Genomic DNA, 26,906 nt, shown 5'->3' with positions numbered 1-26,906 from the left:
AAATAAAAATTAAAACGAAAACAAAATGTATTAGTAAAAATAGATTTTGACTTTATTACATATTTCAATATTTTTGCTTTTAAAATATATTGAAAGTTACTAAAGATAAAAGGTAAACATGTTCCTTAAAAAATATTTTCATATTAGACCAAAGTTTATGAATTAATGGATAAGTAATCAATATGAATAATGTCAATAATATTAATACTATTTAGCATTTAGAGAATTGCTTTAAAGATTGCAAAGTGTTCACGCATATCTCATTTTATCCTAACTGCAACCTTGAGAGACCAAGATAAGGAAAAAAGATACTAAGTGAAATGTCTGCAAACAACATCTCAGTGTCTAAGACAGGATTTGATGTCAAGTTTTCTTGGTTCCAAGATCAGTGACCTATTTACTTAGACTTCCTAGCTATGAGCTTATGGACAAGTCAATATTACCCTCTGAGACTGTTTCTTCAACGGTGAAATGAAGAGAATACCTATAGAGTGGAACTCAGAAGATTGTTGTGGGATTTAAATCTGATGATATACATAAAATATCTTACAAACCTTTAAGTGAGGTATCAACTAGCATTATCATTACCCAAATCTCTCCAGATTAAAAACCCAGAGCTGTAGCCTCCTTTATATTCCTCACACTGCATTCAGGAACAAAAGAGGAAATAATGTCCTCTGTGAGATCAGCCTTACATACCCTAACCTATTAAATGATGACAAATGTCACAGTCCCACCACTTGTAGCATGAACTTCACAATTTAATCTTGGATTTCTGATGTCGATCAAGTTCATCACTTCAGGATTCAGATAAAGTGATCCTCCCTTATACACAGAATCAATATATAATAAATGGCATCAGGCAATATCAGGCAACTCATCAAAATACTTTTACAAATCACAATTAAGATTCAGTAGCGTCTTTTCGATTTCTTTCCCTTTGAAATCCAGCTTTAGGTAATTTGGAGTTTTAAGTGATTGATGTTTGTTTAAGAATCAAGCATATAAGGTTCTATTTAGAAAAATTATCTGAGATTTTTTTATTAGAATTCTATTAAAATTATAGCCATTTTCAGGAAATTAGCCCATGAAATTCTCAGAAAAGAAAGCACCACAGTGTATATCATTGTTTTGAGGTCAATTTCATAGGAGTTTATGAGATCTGCCTATGTATAAGATGTCCATTTTATTTTTCTTTATTTTTTCTTTTTTTTTCTTTGTTAAAAAATATTTAGGGGGGAATGTCTAATTTTTCTATCTAAAATCTAACAAACATTTGGAAAAATTATTTAGGCTTTAGGCAATAAGAAGCTAAATTGCTTTGTGGATAAACACAAAATATCTCAGTCATATTACTGGGCATCAGTATTTTGAGAAACATAAGGTATTCTTGCAAATGCAGTAGAAACTAGTCATTACTTGGTACCCCTATGTAGAAATGTCTCACCTGAGCCAAGTCCATCATGTGCTATAACAATCTTGTACAAATACCCAAGATGCACAGCTTCAAGGGAGAAAATGTCAGTCTGCAATCAATCAATAAAAACATAATGAGATCTAGGTGATATTTCCAGCTTTCTAATACTAGAAAATAAGGTAATATTAAAAAAGGTAAAAAAAAATTGAATTCATTGACATGATTCTAATAAGGTGGAAAATAACAGGACAAAAGAGCAATAGAATTTTATGAGTATAACCATAAGTTTTCAAATATTTATTTTTTCTAATTTTATCAATGTACGAATAATAAAGATATATAGGTATTAATTATATACAAATATAATTACATAAATAATTGTACTGTAATAATGCATAATTTCTTCAAATGTTTAAAAGCTTATCTTTATTTCAGCACTGCAGCTTTTACCTCAAAAATAATGCTATTAGACCAATATAAATTACGTCAGTCCAAAGTAATTTCAAGAGACTAAATATGCATAATGAAACATATTTTTTTGCTGTGGCCAATATGTTTTGCTTAACTGTATATGTTTGTCAAAAGAGTTTGGGGTTTTTCCAAGTGGGGGAAGGTAGAAAGGAAAGAAAACAAATGCTTTTAATTTTTAAAAATAAAATTTAATTTAAAGTAATTTTATAACTTTGACACAAATGAGGGCAGAACTTAGGTGAGAAAGATTATAATTCTTTCAAATCCTGAATTGATGTTACATTCAAAAACAGACATGCGTACCTTGTTGTGGTTTGTACATGTCCAAAACAGGAAAAGGTGAAAGATACTTTTATATGAAAATCAATATAATAATCTGGTTCTGGCTTAGGCCTTGGAAGATACAATTCTATTACTGGGTGACCAGAAAACTAAGATGAAAATGAAACATCTACAAGAGTCTCTCTTTAGGATATATACCTAAGCGGTATTGATGGGACAAAGGGTATGTATAGTTTAATAGTTTGGAGGGTATATTTCAAATACCTTAGCAGAGTGGTTGAACCAATTCACAGCTTCACTAGCAGTACATTTCCCTATTTTCCCCCAGCCCCTCCAGCCTTTGTCATTTTGCTTTCTTTGTCACCTATGCCAATCTGGTGAGTGTAATATAGAATGTCAAAGTCCTTTTAATTTGCATTTTTGTAATTATTCATGATTTAGAGTATTTTTCCATAGAGTTATTGGTATCTTATATTTCTTCCTTTGAAAATTACCTGTTCATATCAATGGATCATTTATCAATTGGGAATGACTCTTGTTCTTATAAATTTGAAACTATTTCTAATATATCTTGGATATAACATCTTTATCAGAGAACCTATCATATAGATTTGCATGTTTCCCTTCTATATTAACTACATATGATTTGTTTGTGGAGAAACTTTTTTATTTTTATATAATCAAAATTGTCTCTTTTATCTTGTGTGATCCTATCATTTGTTTAGTTAGGAACTCTTCCCCTAGATACAGATACAAAAGGTAATTTCTACATTTTTTTCTCTAAATTATTTATAATGGAATCTTTTATATTTTGGTCATATATTTATTTGGAATTTATCTTGCTATGTAGGGTGAAGAGCGAAGTATTACTCTTCAATATTTCAAAGATCTATGATTTCTCTTCTGCTCCTACTAATGTTAACCCATAGCTCCTCCACATATTAAGAAACAATTTAATGAGTTATTAGAACCAAAAAGAAAAAAATTATGTCATGGTCAAACCTATGCTGGGGATGTTCCTCAAACTTGGCTATCTTGAGCTTCAGATGCTGTGTCACCTATCTCTATGAATATAAACAAACTTTTTTCCAGATAGAAAGTAAATTCTGATGCCTGTGCTCCACTGTCATACCCTTAAAAAACTCAAAGACCCCTTTAAGCCTAAGGAGGAATGAAAGCTGAGCTTTACTGGAAGAACAAACACTTAGGAAAGCTAAAAGCAAAACGCTTTCTGAAAGATCTTTTTTACTTAATAAAATGAATGCAAATACAGCATGTAATTAAATATAGATTAAATTTACATCATTCATTCATTACTTAATAATAATTATTATATATTCACAGTGAACAAAAAATGTTAAAAACAAATATGCAGACAATAATTATTCCCAGTCATATAATATAAAGATGGGGGGGGCAGCTAGGTGGAGCAGTGGATAGAGCACCAGCCTTGAATTCAGGAGGACCCGAGTTCAAATCTGGTCTCAGACACTTGACATTTCCTAGCTGTGTGACCCTGGGCAAGTCACTTAACCCCAGCCTCAGGGGGGGGAGGGAAAGATAGGGTATTTTTTTTAATTCAGTTAAATAGATTTGTTCACTCACTTGTCCTTTTAAAAATTTCTTGGGGTTCTTTGATCTAAACAGTTGCCTGGAACCTGTATCTCCTTTCTCTCCATAAATAGAAATGTAGACTCTGGATTCTGTCCCAGCATTCCACCGTTCTCCTGTTGTCACACGGACCTCATACACTGTTACTGGTGAGAAAAAGGAACTATGCTTTACATCCCAAACATTGCTAACTTGAGAAAATCATATGGAGATGGGGGGAGGGGGAATCACCTGTATCCATCAAATATAATGGGTACTAGTGCAGAGTTTGCGTTTTCATAAGAAATATTTTCTAGTATAAAATGCAATGAAGTAAAACCTTGTTTTGATTGCATGAATATTTTCCCTGGTTGTCACAATGGGAAATGAAAATTGAAATCCACTATAAATGAATCACAGTTTAGCACTAAAGCTCCATTTGGAGTAATTACATGGCAAAAAAAATTTTTTTCTTAAATCTGTATAAATATAAGATCCCAGATACTTTCTAACACACATTACATAGAGGTACCAGAGCACCTAGCATGTACTAACTGTTAGAAGAGGGATTATTTTCATTTTTCAGACCTGCTTATATGCTTAGTCTGCCCTAAAGTATGAACAACCTACCACAGAACTCAGTGTCTTATTTCATTTACTTTTTTTTTCAAATATAGATGGTGTTGCTTGAATGTGCCATAAATAGTCATTGTGGATCACCCTTATGACCATAGTCAGAATGACAATTCTTTTACTTTCAATGTGGGAATTTAGAAAATAGATAAGAAAAATAAACTAGCTTGAGAATCTTCCTTAATACAGTCACACATGTACCCTGTAAATTGAAATAGATGATGGTTATTTCATAAAATGGCACTCTAAGGGGCAGTTAGATGGTGAAGTGAACAGAATACAAGTCCTAAAGTCAGGAGGACTTGAGTTCAAATCTGTCCTCAGATACTTAACACTTACTAGCTATGTGACTCTGGAGCAAGTCACTTAACCCTCATTGCCTCACAAAAATAGACAAAAATGGCGTTCCATCTAAGAAAAACAGAAACATTTATGTCTTTGCTCACAATGTGAGCCATACTTTTTTGTAAAACCATCTTGAAAAATACATTTCAAACACCAGGAGAGGAGATAAACATTTAGTATTTTCTGGCCTAGTTGACCAAAAAAAAAAAATTATCATATATATGACACCAATTTTAGCTAAACACCTTGTGGGTAAAATTGGAACATCAAGCAACCTGGAAAAACTAGGGATATGTTCAACAATAAATCTAACAAATGGAGACAAGTATTAAACAGTTTCCATATTTAAGAATACAGAAAATGGGGGGTTATTTTTAGTATATACATTTGAAGTACATATTTCATACTAAAGAAAAGGGAGGGAATATGCAGATATATTGCTATTATCGCTATTGCAAACAGAATGACCTGGGAAAGAGAATCAGTATAATTTCTCTTTTGCTGAGGCTTCTGAGCATTGAAAAGGGTAATCTAAGCATGATTTCTGTACTTTTCCTCTTAGCAAACAAGATTATTCAAAACTCTTCAACTGAATCTTAATTCCAATAGCTTAGGCAATGTCTAAGGACAAGAAAAAGGATTCAATTGTCCTTATAACCATATAATGAAGTGAGTAAGAAAAGATTCCTAACTCCATATAACAAATTTCTTCCCTGGCCATCTTTCCCACTTACTGGTAATAAAGAGAATGAAAGCAATTAGGAGCACAGTTTTGCCTGAAGTAAAACTAAATGTCATCATGATATTCCTTTTAGGCCCTACTTATAATTCTCTTTTATGTATTCTTTGGAAGATTGGAAAATCCAATTTTCAATAGGATGAAGCTTGAAATGATGGGGAGGGGGGAGGAATTAGATCTGTATTATGACCAATATCATCATCTCCCAAAGCTCCAATTTTGACAGTTTTCCTCTTCTCTTTTCTCTCTTTCCCAAAATGGAGAGCAATAGGAAGAAGCTAATGATGTCAAAGTGGTCTAAGTCAAAATGATTAAGTCCATGTATGTATTATTGATTAAACATAGTCTATGGCAGTATTAGGGATGCAGAGAGGCAAAGTATATCTCTGAATGAGAAAAGCAAGGCATAGTAGAGAAAGCAATGGATTTGGCTTTGAATTGCACATCTAATACTTCCTAGATGTTGTGAACACAAGGAAGTTATTTTTCCTTTCTGGTCCTTTGCTGCTTCTTCTGTAAAATGAGAGTAATGTTAACCACATGTCTACCTTAAAAGACTACTATTAGGCTCAAATTAAATTAAAGCATGTAGAGTGCTTTGCAATTTTTAAAGCATTTTGCAAATATCAGTTATTATTATAAAAAAAAGCATTGCCTAGTGGAACCTTCAAATCTTTATTGATATTAAAGATTTCACTACAAACTTCTATGAGATAAAATTTCTCTGTATCACCCTTCTCATCCATCTCTTTCTGTGTCTGTTTATCTCTTACTCTTTTTCTCATAGCCTCTCTTTCTGTCTCTTTTATCTGTCTCCTTCTTGCTCTTACTCATTCTCTCACTCTCTCCCTGCCTCTTTGCCTCTGTTTTCTCTGTTCCTCTCTCTGTCTATCTCTATCTCTTCTTCCCCCTTCTCTATGTCTCTATGTTGATCTGTCTCTCTTCCCCATCCCCTCCCCTCTCCTCCCTTCTCTCCCTGTCAATGGCTCTGTCTTTGTCTCTATTTCTACCTCTAGTCTATATCCATCTCTATATCTCATCTTTCTTTCTTTATCTTTCTCTTTTCTCTCATTTTTTCTTTCTCTCCCTTCCTGTGTTTTTTTTTGAGATGGTATTGCAACTTTCATGTAGCTTTTTCAATACCCTCTAAAAACCTCTGCACCAGATTTTTATTCAAGGGCCTTTGATATCCCCTTCATCATCTTCACACAATACTACCCCCTAAGAATCAAATATTCTAGCATGTGAATCAGTGTTTTTAAAGATTGGAAGACATAACAATTGTTAGCAGGAACAGGTAAGAAATCACTTGGCTTTGGCAGCCAAGCATTGCCAGTTCTGTTTAAAGTTTTATCTCCCCTTACCTGGAAGGATTGGCTGGCCTTTTTGAAAAACAGGCAATTCCCGACAGATTTCTCCATCCTCTCGATCTTGAGCCAACCAGCGGCAAACAGGGATATGAAACTTTTCCCCTGAGAAAAGGTTCTGCAATTTTATCTGGAATGGCAAACAATATGATGCATGGAGGAGATGTAATATAATAAAATGACAGTATTTGATAAACTGCCCCTCCCCAAAACGCATTGAAATCTTTAATTATATTTAACACATCAGGGATTTCACCATTTGAAGAAATGAATAATGATACCTTTTTTGCACATCCATGCCAACTAGAATGGCAATCCTTTTAGCTTCACAAAGGCACTACCTTAAGTAAAATATGCCAATTTACATCTAAAGCATTGCATATTTTCTAGTCCTCCATACCAGGAGAATATTTCCTCATCTCTACAATTCAGTCTCATACAATTAGGAACTTTAGAAGTCATCTAATGTATCTTTTGTTTTGCAAATGAAAATCCTGAGATCTAGGGATGTTCAATATTTTGTCCAAGATCACACAGATAATAAGCATCAGAAAACTGAGTCTCTAACTTAAGAACCAATATTATATCCACTAGGCCATTCTCTTCTCTACCATTACAATCTTCTTATTCCTTACTTCACAATCCAGGGACACTGTTGTTCTTCATACAAAATACTTCATTTCTTAAGTTCTAGCAATATTAAGTCTAAAAGCAACTCAGTCCCTGACTTCAAGGAACTTCCGTTTAAAAGGGGGAGATAATTCACATTGTAAGACACAGCAGCAGGATAACTAGGCTCACAAATCTTAAGGTTATAGTGTCAAGGCAGATGCCAGGATTTAGGTTTCCAGAGGGAAAAAGACCAGGAAGATGAGCTATTATCCTATCTGTCCATCTCCTAGCTTGTGAACTCTATGAGAATAGGAATTAATTCTTGTAATGCTTGTATTGCCCTTGAGACAAATGAGTTTGTCATAAAATGGGTTTAATAAATATATGTTGAGGATAATGTCAGTGATGTTGACTTCAAGATAAGAAGGGACAACCACGTTGGAGAATCATTGCCAAAACAGCAAATAAAGACAAAATGAATATTCAGTTTAAAAACATAAAGTTATAAATTCTTGCTCTGGAACACTATGTAACCCTGGGCAAATTGCTTAACCTATGTCTCAGCATCCCATCTTCATAATGGATATGGTAATAGTTGCCCCCTATCAATCTCATGGGGTTAGCAAGAAGACTAATTATAACTTTGGAAAAAATTGCTTTGTCCTACTGTGAGAGCAGAAAGACAAGTTATTATTACTATAGATATTCATGTATAAAATTGATATCACATTTCTAAATCTTACACAGTATAAAAAAGTATCAATGTGATGTGAAAATCTAGGAAGTAATTCTTCATTTTGAGCTCTAATAGCTTTATCCTCTCTCTTCATAAAGTTAGATAAGCTTTTCATCCTGCTTCAGGCTTCTTCAGATTTTAGTCTAAGATGATGATTTTATTAACTGCTATATATTCTTTCTGCTAATGGAATAAACAATCTGTTCTTGTCTCCTATGAATTTTTCATTAATTTTCTCACATACTATGACACCACACAGAAATAAAACATTTGCCAGGCAAATTACCAAGGATTTGCATAGCAGGTTACTTTGCATTTTAGATTTTTTTTCCACTTTACAACATAATTTATCTCTCAAAATGTGAAAATAATACACCCGACATAAAAGAGGTAAAAACAGGGTCAAGAGGTAGCAGAATCTGTGGCACTGGTGATATTCATTTATTGAGAATCACAAAAATAAGTCAGATTTTTAATTGTGAACAATCTGAAAATCGAAGAGCCCATTGTCTTCTATTGAAATAATGAAAAATACTCTTTTCTGCCAGAAGTCATAAGAAAAAGGAGCCAAAGGAAGAAGGGAATTCTATAAGGAGGCTAGAGATCAAAAAAAAAAAAATGTGACTCAAAAAGGGGGGGGGGAGGAGAAATGAGATCCCTGACTTGGCACTAAGCTAGATATAGAGTGATAACTATGGACAAGTTATTTAATCCTATTAAATTCTATTTCTTCATCTGTAAAAATGCACTAGAGAAGGAAATGGCAAACCACTCCAGTATCTTTGCTCTCCCCCAAAAAATGAGGTCACAAAAAGTTAGACATGGTGGAACAACAATATAAGCAAGTTTTGAGATTCTTCCTATGGAGTGAGAAATTAGAACTTCTCAGGAATAATGTCCTACTTGTGCTCCAAGGCATGCCTCACAGTGTCTTCAGAAGAGAGGTTATCCAGTTAAAAATTTTAAGAGGAAGAATATACGAGTAATAAGTTGATAATGTCTCTCTCTAAAGGTTGGTCGTTTGTCAGTATGAAAATAAATCTGGTGCTTTCCTCATGCACAGAGAGTATTAAGAAGGAAAAAAAATCTATCCTTTAAAGATTACAAAACATTCTCTTTATCTTAAACATATTTGAGTCTAACAAGCCTTTTAAGACTATCATAGTTACCCCCATTTTACAGATGGGGAAATCGAGGCTCAGAAAGGAGAAATAACTTCCTATTTGTAATGGGGCAATCTTCATTATAATTGTATGACAAGAAAAAGAAGAAGAGAGAAGGAAGGGGGTGGAAGGAAGGAAGGAAGGAAGGAAAGGAAAAAAAGGGAGAGTAGAGGAGTAAAAAGAGAAGAGAAATGGGAAAAGGGAAAAAAGGGGCAGAAACAGAGAAACTGAAACAAGGCAAGATTGAGGTGGAAAGACACAGAGAAAAAGACCAAATCTCACATTTAAAAGATCTTTCTCCTGAAAAAAAAAAAAAATTCATACAGAGGGTTTTGTACTTTACAAGTAAACATAGTGTTATCAATTAAGATAAACTGTTGGTTTCAAGTAAAGCCAGAACATCTCTGAAGATGCTTTGGTCATTAATTCCTCAAATTATTTTACATTCCGGTTATTAAGTTTATTGTTTAATTAAGATCTGGAATTTTTAAATATTTTTATCAATAGAACACAAAGAAGAGAGAGCCCTGAGACTTAGTAGACCAGCCTACAGTGGCTGGCTACCCCTAGTAATTCATAGGGAAACACATAATTCAGGCAGAATGAACCTAGAAGGCTCTGCTATGGATTATGACTTCTTTTAAAAAAAAAAGTCAATACCTCAGAGGCACAGGTGGTATTTTCAACTTTTAAAGACAGTCAATTAGGGACTTCAGAAAATAAAAAGAGATTTAGGAAGTCTAAGAATGAGACTTGGATTTCTGAACCATATCTTAAGATATAAGAATAATGAACTTTTGGACAGAAATAAAGTAATAAATTCTTATAACCTCAAAAATTTTGAACTGAAAAAGGAAGTTGAAGGGAGAAAACTCTTGCTTCAGCATAATAATAATAAGCAGTGAGCAAATTTATAGGACTTTAGAGTTTGAAAAGTGCTTTAAAAATATTATTTCATTATATCATTACAATAGCCCCAGGAGGCAGTTGCTAGTACTACCCTCATTTTACAGGTAAGTGAGGACAGGGTTAAGTGATATGACTAGGGTCATGCAGCTAATATGAAAACAAATTTGAACTTGACATTTCTTGAATTGTAGACTCAGTGCTTATCCACTATGCTGCCTGTTCATACTATAGTATATCATGATCTGTATAAATCATTCTTCATCCATTAGATTTTTTTCTCATATATAATAAATCCAAAATCCTTTAAGTGATCACAGATTTCACTTAAAGGATATTACAATGTTCCATGGCTTTGTGAAATCAAGACAGTGCCATCTGCATTAAAAAAAAAAAAAGAATATCTGTAGAACCTTACTAACCACATAGAATTTTTCTCTTTATTTGAACTCTGTACTGAACCAATGTCCATATATATATATTCTAGTACTATATCTAGATGCCCAACTTCCTATCAACATGTGGTCTGTTCATCACTATCAGCCATAAAATCCTGATTATTTTCTTATACATTTATCAATAATGTTTATGATCCATATATAGATTATTCTCATAAAGATTTTGTAGAAATGGGAAAATAGGCATATTATCTTTTACTGATATTTTTCCAACTATGAACTTCCAGTAATAACAATATCCATGACTTTTTTTCAAATTACTTGGTTTCTCTGTTAAAAAACCTTCAATGTCCTTAAAAATGGTTTTCATCTAGCATGGATCTTCTCTATGCTATTGCTCTAACCTAGTTGCTTTTCTGATTTTCTTTAGTGCCACTTCTAATTACTCATGAAGCACAATAAGGGTTCTGATGTTATTGTCCAAATATGTTGCTTCATCTGTCACTGAAAATCAAACTGAGACTTGTTAAATGCCTTAGCTTAAAAAATTAAAGGTTTTCCATTGAATCCAGGGCCATCTTCAGTCATCTTGATTTATATCTAGCCACTGGACCTAATGAGTTCTGGAGGAATAAGTAAGGCTGGGGATTTTGTACAGTCCACCCTCACTCAATTCCAGGACATTTGCATATCATGGCATCACTTCCCTGATATTATGATCATCTTTGAGAACAATGATGGAGAAAATAGTTTGTTAAAAATATGTTGGTGCACCTTTTCCATTTTTTTCATCTCTTTTTTATCTTCCTTCCTATTTAATCCTTAACCACTCACTTGATGATATGGTTTGATAGGGCCTATTGGCAAGCTTTCTATAAACTTGTGTTGTGCTTTTTTTTTCCCCTCCAACACATCACAAAGTCTTGTAAGAAGACTTTTTATAATCCACCATATTAAAATCCTCCAGTTTTTTAACATACAAATTTACAGTCTAAATTGTCATTGTGCTTGGCTTCCATATCTCCTCTTAAGGGTAGTTCTAGGTTCTCTGGACTCGTGGCAATTGTTGCCTTCATTAAACATTTTCAGGAAATGATAAAATAGAATGTCAATATATTTTATTTTATCCATTTTTTCATTTTTCAGAAATCATCAATAACTTTTCTAAATAGTTCAAGCAAAAGTTATATATTTTTTAAATTATATGTCATATTCTTCTAAATTTATTCTTCCTAGTTTATTGATTTTTTGTTATTGGTTCTTTTGTTTGCTCTATCATGTCGATGTCTGTTCACAGACATCTAATCCCCCTCCCCCCCAGGCTGGGGTTAAGTGACTTGCCCAGGATCACACAGCTAAGACGTGTTAAGTGTCTGTGATCATATTTGTGAATTGTGTTGTATGTATGTGTGTTTTATAAATTTCTGGTGTTTCTCATGTCCAGTGTCTACAAGCTCTCTTGAAAAAAACATTTATGATATATAGGTATGAAGCATTTGGGAAATCTACAAATTTTTGACTTCTATCATTTTTTAATTCTGATTCATATTTCTTTTTGGTGGTTGTCTCAATGTTCAGTTTTAGTCTATCACTTCCCTGTCAGGAGATGGGCAGCATGTTCCTTCATAAGTTCTTTGGAATTCCGGTTGGTCATTATGTTGATCAGAGTTCCAAAGCAATTCAAAGTTGATTGATTTAATATTATTATTATCATATAAACTGTTCTACTGGTCTTACTCACTTTACTTTTCCTCAATTCATAAAAATCTTCCCAGGTTTCCTTGAAACTATCCTCTTCATAATTTCTTAAACACAATAGTATTCTGTCACATATGATATCTTGTCCAGTCATTTCCCAATTGATGGATATTCTCTCATTTTTTTAATTTTTTGCCACCACCAAAAAGCTATTATAATTTTTAAATATATGAATTCTTTTCCTCTTTCTATGATCTCTTTGGGACATAAATCTCAGAATAGTATCACTGGGTCAAATGAACATGGTTCCTAATTGTTTTCCAGAGTAGTTGAATCAATCCACAATTCCCTAATAATGCATGAATGTACCTGTTTACCATATACAAAAATATAACATTTGTCATTTTCCTTTTTTGTCAGCTTTGCTAAGCTGTTGGATATGAGATAGAACCTTAAAGCAGTTTTAATTTGCATTTCTCTTATTATTGGTTATTTAGCAAATTTTAATATTGCTTGGTTCTATTCATATCCTTTGACTATTTGTCAATTGAGGAATGGCTGAGTCACATTTTCTAACAATTCTGCCACTTTCTCTTTTGCCCATTTATGCATTTAAATCACTGATTGGCAAAGTACATATTGATTTAATCTAGAGGCTGTCTCTAATCAAGATATTTGTAGAACTTCTCTATCTGATAATTATCTATGAGAGATTTGGGTGCATAATCTTCCACTATGGAAATCTTTTTGAATAACTGGTAACAATATGATATTACCAAGAGCACCAGGCCATTATATTTCTGTTGCCTTGGAATATGCAGTAAAATCAATGTTCCTGTTCTTTTCTTTGTACTTCTAAGGAGAACTTATAAATCACCTTTCCATTTAGCTAAATTGCCCTTTTATCTTCTGGCTTCACATTTAACAAGAATGTCAAGTTGATATGATCCAATTCCTCTACTTATTCATTGGATAAGAATTATACATTTTAAGTAGATATGGTTAAATTAGCATTTATAGGTGAAATTATTAGTATCATCTACCCCTATTCTCCTACTGTGCTACCATCTCTGTAAAAGGGGAAGGAGAAAATACAGAATGAGAGTCATTTTATGTTTTTCTTTCATGTGTTGCCATGATCAAAGAATTCATTATCAAGTGGTCATCCTACTGATGACAGATATCTTTGTACTTATCAGAGCTGGTCTCCAGAAAATACTCATAATATAATTAGGGACACATTTGAAGGTATGCTAGAATTTTCCAGAACTTGCATTCTTTTGGACACATAGTAGTTATGTGACTGGAGAAATTCACTTGATTTCTCAGTACTACCTTTATCAGATTTAAGTTTAAGATTAAGATTTAAAGTTATAGTCAAGTTCCCAATTTACATCATTGGAAAGTATCTCTCTACTGGAAGAGACCATAGACAAATGAAGTCACAAATCCACAACAAAAATTCACACCACTAAGAAATATTTTCCCCCCAAGGTGACATGAATGTCAATGAAGCAGCAAGATGGTATACTGAATAGAAAGCTGGACTTGGCATATTAACAAAATCTGAAATTCAAATCCCACCTCAAATTACCACTTATCTGGATAAGTCACTTCACTTCAATCTCAGTTTTGTCTTTTGTAAAATGAGGATAATAATAGCACCTGCATCATAGGGTGAGGATCCGGTGAAATAATATGGGTAAAGTGCTTCGAAAACTTTAAGATGTAAAAAAAAAAAAAAATAGAAATAGAAAACTTTAAAATGGTAGCTATTGTTACAAATAGGCAACTGGGTGGTTCAATAAATACAGCACTGAGCCAAGACTCAGGAACACCTGAGTTCAAATCTGACCTGAGATTTACTAGTTCTGTGGCCTTGGTCATTTAACCACTTGGTCATTTTACTTCTGCTTTCTTTAACCCAGCAGAGAAGGAAATGGCAAACAACTCCAATATCTTTGCTAAGAAAACTCCCTGGACAGTAAGGTACATGGGGTCACAAAGAATCAGATACAACTGAAGGATTGAATAATAATTATTACAATGCTAGTTATGATCATGAACATGAATGTGTAGTACAGCTTCTTCAGGGCAGTTTTTTTGTTTGTTTGTTTGTTTGTTTGTTTTTAAATGATTAATAGAAAACCTAATCTGAGACAATGTAGTCTAGTCTCTCACTCACTAAAAGGAAAGAAAAACAATTTTTGCTATCATACCTAGATGGCCAAATATTGTGTGTTCTTACCTCTTTACAGTGCCAGGCAGGAGAAAGACCAGAATTACTGTGGCCGATGCGTATCTTATGGAGCTCTCCAATATCTCCTGTCTTCAGCTGTCAGAGAATTCCAAAGAATAGACTTGGTGATCAATTCACACACACACAAGTCATGGAAAAACAACTCGTCTATTTCTACCTTAATTTCTAAGGCTATGTCTGATATGTACAGTGGCAAGATCATTATAGAGCTTTTTATACCATAATTTTCACTGGAGCAATGAACCATAGAAAAGAGACAATCACAGTTAGTTTTGATGCCGTATGGAAAAATCATAATCAATAGGTTGAATCAAGAGGAATGATCAGAATGCCTCTATGATGATGCTGCCTCCTCTCTGAAGACTGTATAAGTAAGTAGATTGTCTGAGTAGAAAAAGGTTAGTTGTACTTGACAAACAGAATCAGGAGAGGAGAAAATATGGTCCAGTGTGGCCAGATCTGAGGTCTCTAAGTGTTCTCCTCCCTGGTGCCAGGACTATCTTCCCTTAGTCTTTTTTTGGTAAACTTTTAAAAAATATATAATTCTCACTTATGGAATGAAATAACCATTTCCATAACATAGCTTATTTTTTAAAAAGATGAATGCACATAAAACTGCAAATCTATTATATACAACTTGCTATTTCTTTCAAATATAATAAAATTGTCATATTTTTCCTTTTTTCTCTTCCTTCTCCCTGACTCTGCCATGCCCTTGAGATAACTACTATTGGACACAAATAAGTATACAGGTATAGATATGAATTATTCTTATAGTAATCATTTCTTTCTCTAGCTATAGATAGTATCTTTCTTCAAATGTCCTTTATTTTTAATTTGTTTATTCATAATAGTCAAAATGACTTAGTCACTCAAAGTTGTTCTTAAAGTGTCCTTTAAACCATGATTATTTACAGCTTCCCTTAGGAGGAAGGAGAAGCTGGAGCTTGCTCAGACTTCATTTAAGCATTTTGTTGCTACAATTATAATCTGATTCTGGCTTGTGGATATGCTGAACTTAGTTTTGGACACTAGCTCCAATCTTAGCTGCTCCTGTCTATGATTTCAGAGTCACTGGATGATGATCTTGGCTTTGACTTCTGCTGCTATTGCTACTCTTGCTCCCACCTTGGTGTTTTCAAATGGTATTGATTTTGCCTTTCCCTTATCATTATGCTAAAATCTAGGACTTAAAGCTCTTTCCCTGGTCCATGCAACAATGCTGGGATCTCTTTGCTCAGAGCAATGCCCTTCTCCCATGGTCATTCATTCTTATCTTTCCCTGATTCTTAGTGGTCCTCCAGAATCCACCCAAAACACTCCTCACTCAGTCCATACTAAAGGATGATGATTCTGAGTACAGTAAATGCAGTTTGCAAGTATGGATAGCAGCAATCTATTTCTCTGGCTCTGCTCAGTTTTGATCTGCGATTGATTTTCCTCAGCCCCTGTTTAATACATTAAGTTGGCTAGGTATTTAAAATGGAATTTGAAGCCCTTCATTATCTGACCAGCATATTTTATAGGGCTGTTTCACTTTATTCCTCTATTCTTGTTTCATTCTAGTAAAATGTAGCCTGTTTGCTGAACTTGGCATTCCATCTCCAACTTCCATGGCTTTATACAAGCTTTTTTTCCCATTACTGAAAAGCATTCCTTCAATTTCCCTCAGAATCTCTGGCTTCCTTCAAGATTAGTTTATGTATTACAATCAACAGGGCTTGTCCTGACACTGAGCCTCTTAATTATTAAATACTATAATCCCTCAAATAATATATATATGCATATATATATATATATGTATTTATGTCCTTCTCCACCCTCACTCTAATTCACAGCAGAATGTACTAGTTTTGTATTCTTGCCATGCAACCTAGTACTTTGCTCATAATAAGCATTTGTGGAATAGGATTACATCTATGATTTCTGTACTGAAGAAGGAAATGGCACAGTACCCCAATATCTTTGTCAAGAAAACCCCAAATGAGGTCATGAAGTGTTAGACAAGACTAAAATGGCTGAATAACAAGAGGTTTCTGTATTTATTTCTTCTTTGTCACCCCAATGCATGATCTATTAACCTTTACTTGAAAGTTTGCTTGAGGTATTCTTCAATTTATCCTATATATAATTGATTTATCAATAGTTGTCTGTATGTTTTCACCCATGTTAGAATATAAGCACCTTGAGGGCAGGAACATTAATCTTTACTTTTCTCTCTATCTGCAGCACATAGTATAGTGCCTAAAATAAAGCACACTTAAATAATGCTTGACAAATAACTGATTTATCCCTAAACACAACAGTTCTTGAAAAAGAATATTAATCAGACCTTGATGGTGGCTCCTCCTTAAGAAATGGTGTAAATTTGATCAACCAGCCCTCTCCAGTTGTTGTCTCCTACCACATTGTGTCCTTTTACTATTTTTTGTTCTCTATTTGAGAAAAATATGCTCTGTTTTTATTTGAGCACCTAGAGGACACAGTTCCAATCATTCCACTGTTGCAGTTCATTCACTGAGTCACCAACCCAGACATGCTTTACCCTGGTTTATTACTTACAGTGAAGATATCTTCGCGGCCTTCTTGAAATACATTCCCACCTACTCCATAAAGATAGATAGGTGCTGAGCTTCTGTGATGTCCATATAATACAATATAGATCTGTGAGCTGGTTCCTGCACATGGCAATTCACTGGTAATTATTGAAACCTTCCAATTACCATCTACAGAAATATGAGTCAGATAAAAATGACCTGTTATCATCTTAGAAATACAAATAGAATCTGGTGTGTTATATTAGATTAAGAAATTCTAGGACAAAATGATAACTTGTTGATGATGATGATGATGACGATGATAGCTCATATTTTATGTAGCATTTATTATGTGCCAGGCACTGTGTTAAGCACTTTACAATTATAAACTCATTTGATTCTAGACAATAACTCTGGAAGGTAAGTACTGTTGTTACACCTATTTTACAGATGAGGAAACTGCACATAGAGGTAAACTGACTAACACAATTTCACAAAGCTAATAAGCATTAGAGTCTGGATTTCTCCCTGACTACAAATCACATACTCGATCTATTGTACCACCTACCTAACCAGGAAGAAAATTTGGAGCCAGAAAGACATGGATCCCACTCCCTAACATAGGGAAAAGATGTCTCTAAGGCTCAGTTGTTTCATCTGTAAAAATGTAATATTTCTCAGTCCTGCTTCATAAGTTTGTTACAAAAATCAAGTAAGAAACTTTAAAATACTATATAAATTTGATATGATTTTTCTTGTGCAGCATGACAAATATGGCAATATGTTTAGAAGAAATGCATATGTTTAACCTATTTTGGATTGCTTGCTGTCTTGGGGAGAGAGCAGGGAGAAGAGGGAGAAAAAATTGGAACACAAGATTTTGTGAAGATGAATGTTGAAAACTATCTTTGTATGTATTTGAAAATTACATTTGCTTTTAAAAAAAACACAATACTATATAAATGTCATTTATAATATCTTCTGGAATTTGGCTTAAAATTTAGAAGGAAAAATTCTGATTAGATATTAAACTTTCTGATAATGAGTGTTATATGTTCACAAATGCCAAGGTAACTTAGAATTTCCTCCTTTGTAGACCTTAATAAATAATCATTTCCTTGATATGTTCTTCCCAAGTGTTTTCTGGAACATAAAGTCTCTTACTTATGTCTTCATCCATAGGCTTCTCTCCCTTTTCTACCCCATCATTACAATCATTCTGTTCTCAATATCATTATAATTTCTTTGACGATGATGTATACATACATAGGTACATTTATTCTCATGTTTTCAATGATAATTACAATGTAAGTGATGTCCATGTTCTTGCTTCAGTTCCATACTGTCTCGTGAACCCCAAATCTGTATTTTCTACCATCCACTTAGCATCTTAATCCAGATTTTCAATCTGCAACTCATATGTACCATCATCTTAAACCCCCGGCTACTTTTCTTCCCAATTTCTTTACATCAATCAATGACACCAACATTCTGCAATCAAGCAAACTAAAAATCTTTAAGTCACTTTTGACTTTCCATCATCATAAATATTTATATAGTGTTTTAAGTTTTGCCAAGTGTTTAATGTATTTTTTTCATTTGATCTTCACAACAATCTTTTTAGAGAGAGATTGAATAACTTGTCTAAGGTTTGAGGCAGAATTCAAATTAGCTTTTCTTGACTCCAAATCCAACACTCTATCCACTATACCACTAGCTACCTCATATATGATATTGAATTAGTCACCAAGTCCTGTTATGTCTTCTTGCACTATTTTCCTTTCGCATCTTCTTCTTGCCAATCCCACTGTCACCCTTGTAACACAGAATTTTATTTCTTCTTTCCTGGAATATTGAAATTGTCTCCCAATTTTATTCTCTACCTCTAGTCTCTTTCTAAACACATACATATAGAGTCATCTTCTTAATGATCATCACTCTCATGCTCAAAATTTTCAAGTACTAAACAATTATCAAATTATCCAACTATCTAGTTGTCACTAAATTATGATTTGGTTATTCTAAACATACAAAAATCATCTTAGAGGTCATTGAATTCAAGCATCTCAAGCTACCTGATTCAGATCAAGTCAGTTAATGTGTTTGCCTCAGTTCCCCTTTTGTAAAAAAAAAAATTAAAGAAGGAACTCTGCTCTAGGATCTCTACCCAAAAAATCCTACATGGGGTCACAAAGAATCAAACATGACTTAAAAAAAAAACTCAACAACAATATCGGGTCTTCCTTACTTTAAATCTAGTATTTTAATAAACGCTTTTGTCAAGTGGTCTGTCCCTAATCTACTTTCCCAGTTTCATCTCACACTACTCTTCATATACCCCTACATTACCAAATAAAATGGACTACTTATCAGTTCCAAAGTCTTCATCTTTCTTTCTCTGTACCTTTGCTATCATCTTGTTATCATCTGTCTTTCAAGGCCCAGGTCAAATGCTATTGTGTTGTTTAATCATTTCAGTCATATCCAACTCTTCATGACCTCATTTGGTGTTTTCTTGGCTGAGATATAGAAGCGGTTTACCTTTTCCTTCTCCAGTGCATTTTACAGATGTGAAAACTTATGCAAACAGGATTATGAATTGCCCAAGCATCACACAACTACTAAATATCTAAGGCCAAATTTGAACTCAGAAAGATGTCTTCTTGATTCCAAGTTCAATGCTTTATCCACTGTACCACCTAGCTGCCCAGTTCAATTGCTATCTCTTCCCTTTAAGTCTTCCCTGATTCCTCTCTCCAGTAGTGATCCTTTTGACTTTTAAATATTCATATTATGCATTTCACACATTCTACCTTGCATTACAGTAACTTCTTCAAATGGTGTCTCTCTAATAAAGTCAAAGTTATTTAAGAATAATAATAGAGTCTTAGTGATCATGATGTTCTGTCAACTAGAATTCCACAGCATCCTGGTCACAAATGGATGGCTACCTCTCTTCTCTCAAGCTGTCTTCATCTTGATGACAAAATTCTGGGATTCTCTTTTCATGCATATTTTAGTACATATATAATGTATATATTTCTATAATTTATGAGTTTATATCTTTAGTTTTGAACATTTTAATCATTGGTTCAATTCAATTGAGCTTGTGGGGAAGCATTTACCACAGTGATAATAAGTTATATAGACTAACAGATTATAAAGAACATGTGAAAGTTATATAACATCTCTGCTGAGAAACATATGGCATTTTACTACTCTCTCATTTATTTTTACCTTGTTTCTTTAACATTTCCCATGAGAAACTGAGGTAACAAATATTAAAAGGATGGGTCAAATTTTGCAGTAATAGTGATAAACCAAAGTATGAAAAATAAAACTCAGAAATCTGTACTTTCATTAGTTTATGAATTTTTTCCATTAGGACACAAATTCCCTTCATTAAAAATCTAGTCTATAATTTATCTTGATCATTCCAACAAGACAACTGCTTCTGGCTTTAATTGTTATTCCCCTATGTCTTTTTTAAAATTAAAACTAATTTGCTAATTTTTTTCAAATCCTGATCAAAACCTGTGAAAGGCTATTAGTAACTTAAAATTAAGTAGATAATGATTTGGTGGATAAAGAATATCATAAAAAGAATTTGGCCACAAATGATAGTCTCTATTTACTTCTGAAGTTAACCCATAAACACAAACCAGAGAGCTGAGAAATGCCAATTTATTTCCTCAGCATAAATGGCATACAAGTCCTTATGAGAATGAAATGAAAGAAGTCTATTATGGTTTCTCTTCTATTAGAGATAAAGCCAAAGAGTTCAAGAGGAAGAATCAATACCTGCTAAATGTGCAAGAACCAAATCAATAAGGAAAAAGTTGCAATTTCCAACAACTATGATCGAGAAGAATGGAAGGCATAGGAGTGGAAAGAAAAATGAAAACAAGGAAAAATGTCTCTTGAACATGAATTTCTGTTCCTTTTGAAATCCTAAAATTTGCCCAACTCTCACACTGAATGAAGAAAGAACAATGGAGCAGGTGAATTCCAGGATGAAGAGGGAGTGCAAGATACTTTTTTTTTCCAACAAAGAAATTAACCAATGAACTCCTTACTTACCACATGCCCAGCTTGGGGGAGGAGAGAAATAAGGGAAGATGCAAAAAAAAAAAAAAAAAAAAAAAAAAGATAGGACATGGTTCCCTTATTCTACTTGATGCTTTTCCCCTTATGCTACTTGAACATGAAATTATTTGCCCCCAGGTCACATAAGTAATAAGTATTAGAGGTAAGATCTAAACTCAGTTCCCTTGGCTTAAAGACAATGCTCTTTCTCCTGTGCCATAAATGATCATCAAGCTACAATGTCAGAAAAGGCTTTAAGGAGATGTTAGGACTTGAATTATGCCTTGAAGAATGATGAGGTTTGAAACATGAGGTACAATACAATCAAGAAAAAAGGAAAAGAACAAGGGTCATTTCAGGCAGAAATGGAAATGAGTGAGAACACTATATTTTGACATCAAGCAAGTCATTTAAATTCTTTAGGCTATATATAAAATAAAAATGCCATTGAATTAAATAATCTATTCAAAAATTACATTATTTTATATATGATTATATGATCACTATAAGAGTGAAACTTGACTGTTTAAGTGAATCTAGGGTCAGGACCTTTTTTGTAAAATATTACAAATGGTATGCATAGTTCCTTAAAAATCTCCAAAGAAGGACAATTTATAATTCTGAAAAAGTCAGTCAATTTAGACATCAGGGAGAAAAAATTATCTTAGCTTACAATTGGCAAAAATAAATAAATATTAATTTTTTTTAAAGTTGGAGCAACTAGATGGTGCAAGGGATAGAGTACCAGCCCTAGGGTGAGGAGGACCTGAGTTCAAATCCGATCTCAGACACAAAACACTTATTAGCTATGTGACCCTAATCAAGTCATTTAACCCCAATTACCTCACAAAAATAAATACATTTTTTAAAAAGAAGTCTACCCCAGGTAACTCATAAAATAAAACTTATAAATAAAATCTATGTAAATAAATTTCTTAATTCAGTCTCAGGCCATCAACATTGTGTACTAGAAAAAGAACTAAACAGAGTGTGAAGGTTCCAAGTTCAAACTCTGGACCAATTACTTTATATCTTTAATCAATTAGCAAGGATTTAGGAAACACAAAAGTGAGATGAATTTTGGCCCTCAAAGAGCTTGGGGATGGGAGGAAATGAGAAGAGACATTGACAAATAAGTAAATACAGGATATAAATAATAATAACTTTAGGGGAAGCATTAGTGACTGGAGGAACCTGGAAAAGCATTTTGAAAGAAGTGGTCCAGGAAGTAGAGGACAAGAACATCATTACAGATTTGGGGAACATGGACAAAAGTACCAACAAAGGAAGCCATATTCACTAAACATTATAATCCAGATATTTCATGCAGTTCAGGGGTTGTATTGTGACCTCATATTTCTGGATGCACTGGATTTCTGGATGGTGGCAGATACACTGCAGGTACACCTCATGTCTATCCATTGGCTCCTGAGCCATCCCCACTGGTAGAAGAGTGAAGATTCATTATCTACTACATTTATCTAGATTCAGATTGCCTTTCATATCCTATCCTGCCATCTACCAGGAAGCTAACGTCAGGTCAGCACTGACAGCTTGCCATCTTCCCTATCACTGAGCAACAACACACTCCTCTAACTATTGATTTTGTTCTGAGCACAAAAATACTATTCTTACTATAGGAAAGGGCAAAACAGTCTACTATCCTATGCGTCCTTCTATAATTCTATAAATACAAATGGCAAGCATAGTTCTTTAAAAATCTCCAAGGAAGGACAATCTATAATTCTAAAAATGTTAATCAGTTTAGACATCATGGAGAAAAAAATGTCTTCACTTCTAATTGGCAAAAATAAATATTAACCCAGATTTCCTAATCTTTTTTGTTTTGAAGAGGTTGGGGAATGGGGAAACGATCTAGCAAGTCTGTGGCCCTCTTCTTAGAATAATGCTTTTAAATTTTTCAGATAAAAATGCATATAATTACAGAGAATTACTTTTTAAAAATTGAAATAAAAAATGTATTTTTCCCAATTCAAACCCAGGGATACCCTAAAATTTATTTATAAACCCCTTAGGACTTGTAGACTCAAAGTTAATAACCCGTACCCTGAATTAAACTCCCTTCTCTGAGTTATAATATGATATATGTATTGCATTGCTCTATTAGAATGTAAATTTCTTGAGAACAAATATTGTTGTAGCTCTATATTTTTATCCATAGCACCTAGCATCATATTTGAAACATACTAGGTACTTTTATTCATTTAGAGAATTTTTGTGAAAAAGATGGTGGAAATGGGAGCTAGGTGACAGTACAATTAAGTGGTTTATAGTTGGTTTAATGGGTAGAATCATAATGCTATCCTGAGACACAATATGAGTTTGACTATGGTCTATTTAAGATTTTTACCAATCACTTAACTCTTTCAGCAACCCAATCAATGATATAAAACCATTCCAAAGGACTCATGAGGCAATCCACATCCACAGAAAAAACTGATGGAGTCTGAGTGCAGATTGAAGCATACTAGTTTTATTTTATTTTTTTCATATTTTTTCTCTTTGCAAATTGTTTCTTCTTTCACAAACTGAGTAATATGAAAATGGATTTTCCATCATTACACATACAAAACCCATGTGAAATTATTTACCAAGCAATTAAGAGGGGGAGGAAAGGGGAAAAGGGAAAAAAAATTTGAAACTCAAAATTTTGCCCAAAAAAATGTTAATACATAATTTTATTACATAGTTTAAAGAAATATCTTGTTGTACATAATAGATTTGCAGTTCCATGTGCAATCACCTTTTTCATTATTATTATGATTATACTATGCTATGTAAATGCTTGTTTCATTCCTATGAGAAATGGATGAATGTTTGTTTTCTACAGTTATGAAAATTAAATTGGAGAAATGAAACAAATTAGAAAACTGAAACCCACAAAAACATCAAGGAATAATCAAAGATTGAGTTTATCTTCCTCCAAAAGAATGTAAGCTTCTTGGGGCAGGGACTGACTTTTATTAGGTGTGGTGGCCAGAGATTTTGTTCTTTGCCCTTAGCCCTCCTCCCTTCTAGAATGTAAACTCCTTGGGAGCTGGGACTAGCTATGTAACAAGGGTTAGAGATTCATATAACTTCTGTAACATCCAATTAATGGGTAATCAGGAGAGGGACTTGTGCTTCAAGATAGGAAATAAAAGGTGTGTCTACTCACCTATGCACCCATTCTCACAAGAATGTAAAATAAATCTCTCCTCCATCAATGAGTCAGTGGAGTTCTTGGTAAGTCATTTTGTTTCTTATATACCATAAATTAAAAATAAAATTAATAATTTCAAATTAATTTTTAAAGTGTCTTCATATATAATTAGAAAAAATAAAATGCTATTTTTAAAATATAACGATTTTCCTTTGTCAGTTTGATTAAAGGTATATAGGATTCAAAACTGAGAAAGGGAGCTAACTACTGAATGACTATATTGAAAAAAATCTTGACAAGATAGCCTAGAGTCAGATAACTGTCAGAGTGTACAGAACAATTAGCCATAAATCAGGAAGAGCTAAATTCAAATCTGGCCTCAGATACTCCTTAGCTATGTGAATCTGGATAAGTCACAACTTTCTCAACTGTAAAATGGAGATCAAATTTCACCTAACTCCTACAGTTATGAGTAAAAAAAAGAAATAAAATTTGCAAAGGCACTGGCATACAGTAGGCAAAAGCTTATTCCTTTCCTTATACTACTATAAAATTCATTTAGAAGAAATATAAGATTGTATATATCATAAGATAGTAGAGTGAATGCCAGGTAGAGGTTATTTTTTCTGAAATGGATCAAGACGTTAAATTGTTGTACATGGGTACAAAATAGTTACGGTTGTCATATGTCATAAGAATACTAATAATAATTTAATAATTTTGAGGAGCTTTGAGAAGCAGAACATTTAGGACTCAGGATATTCCATATCTCAGATTTCCTGACCTTCAGTTCAGTTTTCTTTAAACTATACCAGTTATTTCTCTTATTGCAAGGCAGCCTTGGTTTGTCCTCTCTTATGCACAGGAATCTCTTACTGAGAATTATTTGTGTTATTATTCAACAACTTATCTTCCCTACTAAATCTTCCACTTGTTGTGGGCTAGGATTGCAGAACTTGTCCAAATAGATACTTGAATATTTTCTGAATTGAAAAGAAATGTATATGGAGAAATTTATATTTATATGGTAACCACTTAAGCACATCATATCACAATTGAAACCTGATTTTTTTAAATACTTAAGCCAAAAAGTTAAAGTAATTCATAGCAGAAATATTCAAAAATTCATCCAAACTAAGTTGAACATTGCTATTTTGTTTGGGAAGCTAAATGAAGCAATTTGGATATAACCCATCAAGTTCAAACTCATATGCTATGTACTTTGTTCATAAAAAATAAAAGTTTTGACCTAAAAGAGAAAATAACAATTTCTACTTGGATGGAAATATTGCTCCTACACATATAATGGTCACCAAAGGCAAAAACAAGAATATCCCTTCTATTTACTAGCCCCATTAACAGCACTAAATATTAAGTGGCTGTGAAAGGTTATAAAACTTTATTACATTGTATTTAGGATTTTTGTCTTGAAAATCGAAGCAATTAACCCTATCATCTATGTAAAATGCTACTCCGGCTGGCTCTACTGATAAAAAGGTTTAAAGCATCTTGCACCATAAAATGAAAGTGAGACAAGAAGTTTAGGTGCTAAAGATAAGCTATTGATTGGGGGAAAAGTTTACCATTATAAAAAAAAATTGCTTTTAAATTTGACAGAAAGCTGTAAGCAGTAAAACAGTCTTAAAAGGAAAAACAAAAACAAACAAAACAACTAGTGTTTCATGATCCAGTACCCCATTGAGTAGTCTTATCTTGAAAAGAATATTGAAAACAAGGTTTTGTGAACAATTTGGACAAGTGGTAACCTAAATCTGATCACAGTAATGGTTATGAATTGCTTCCTCAGTTCTTACCCTTGTTGTATATGAGTACAGAATCATCATGGGCCAGGATCTAGAAGTAGAAGTATTTTTGAATATATGCCACACATCATGAGGGCAAAAGCCTGTGACCAAACATCTTAGATGCTACCATGCTCTCGCATAAGAATAGAAGTTTTTAAAGTTGGAAAAAGTCATAGATTATCTAGCCCAAACTTCTCGTTTTACAGATGAAGAAAGTGGAGTGCAAAAAGTTTAAGTAACTTGCATTAGGTTTACCCAGGAAGTAATAAAGACCAGGATCTAAACCTAAGTTTTCTGAACTCCAGTTCAATATTTATTTCATTAAACTCTCACCCCTCCAATATTTACCCAAAATTCTCTCCCTACACTTAGTAAATATAATCTCTACTCAACCACCCCATAATACCAAACAGCAGGTATCTCTGTATCTACCTAATCATTGATCCACCAATCCCCTTCTTATTCCCTAGAGGCCCCAAATATCCAAGCAGAAGTGCTAGTAAAGTCAACTTCAATATGTCTAGAGGCCAGCTGGCACCAGATACTGAGGGCAATAACATTCCCCCTAGTATATACATCCATTTTCACCTCCTAGTCCCACATAGCTTCTCAATTTCTGATAGTAAGCAAATTATATATTTCTGTAAATACAATAGACCAAATCCCAAAACAGTAGTTGTTTTCCACTAATGCCTATC

General features: G+C 33.4%; 1 protein-coding gene across 3 annotated transcripts in view; it reads right to left on the bottom strand.

Moving 5' to 3' along the window:
- Positions 1-26,906, bottom strand: part of LOC141549101 (lipoxygenase homology domain-containing protein 1-like) — a 598,160-nt gene that overhangs the window by 462,006 nt on the left and 109,248 nt on the right. For all 3 annotated transcript variants that reach the window (XM_074278423.1, XM_074278432.1, XM_074278441.1), the window contains exons 5-9: positions 17,180-17,343; positions 14,606-14,692; positions 6,842-6,974; positions 3,776-3,927; positions 1,448-1,526 (exon numbers count right to left, since the gene is read on the bottom strand). In XM_074278423.1, the coding sequence (XP_074134524.1) occupies positions 1,448-1,526; positions 3,776-3,927; positions 6,842-6,974; positions 14,606-14,692; positions 17,180-17,343 (615 nt within the window). The remainder of the gene's footprint in view (positions 1-1,447; positions 1,527-3,775; positions 3,928-6,841; positions 6,975-14,605; positions 14,693-17,179; positions 17,344-26,906) is intronic.

Source organism: Sminthopsis crassicaudata, chromosome 1 (genome assembly GCF_048593235.1).
Source record: "Sminthopsis crassicaudata isolate SCR6 chromosome 1, ASM4859323v1, whole genome shotgun sequence".
Lineage (NCBI taxonomy): Eukaryota > Metazoa > Chordata > Mammalia > Dasyuromorphia > Dasyuridae > Sminthopsis > Sminthopsis crassicaudata.
The sequence above is the reverse complement of the archived record's forward strand: the minus strand, read 5'-3'. Positions and strand labels throughout refer to the sequence as shown.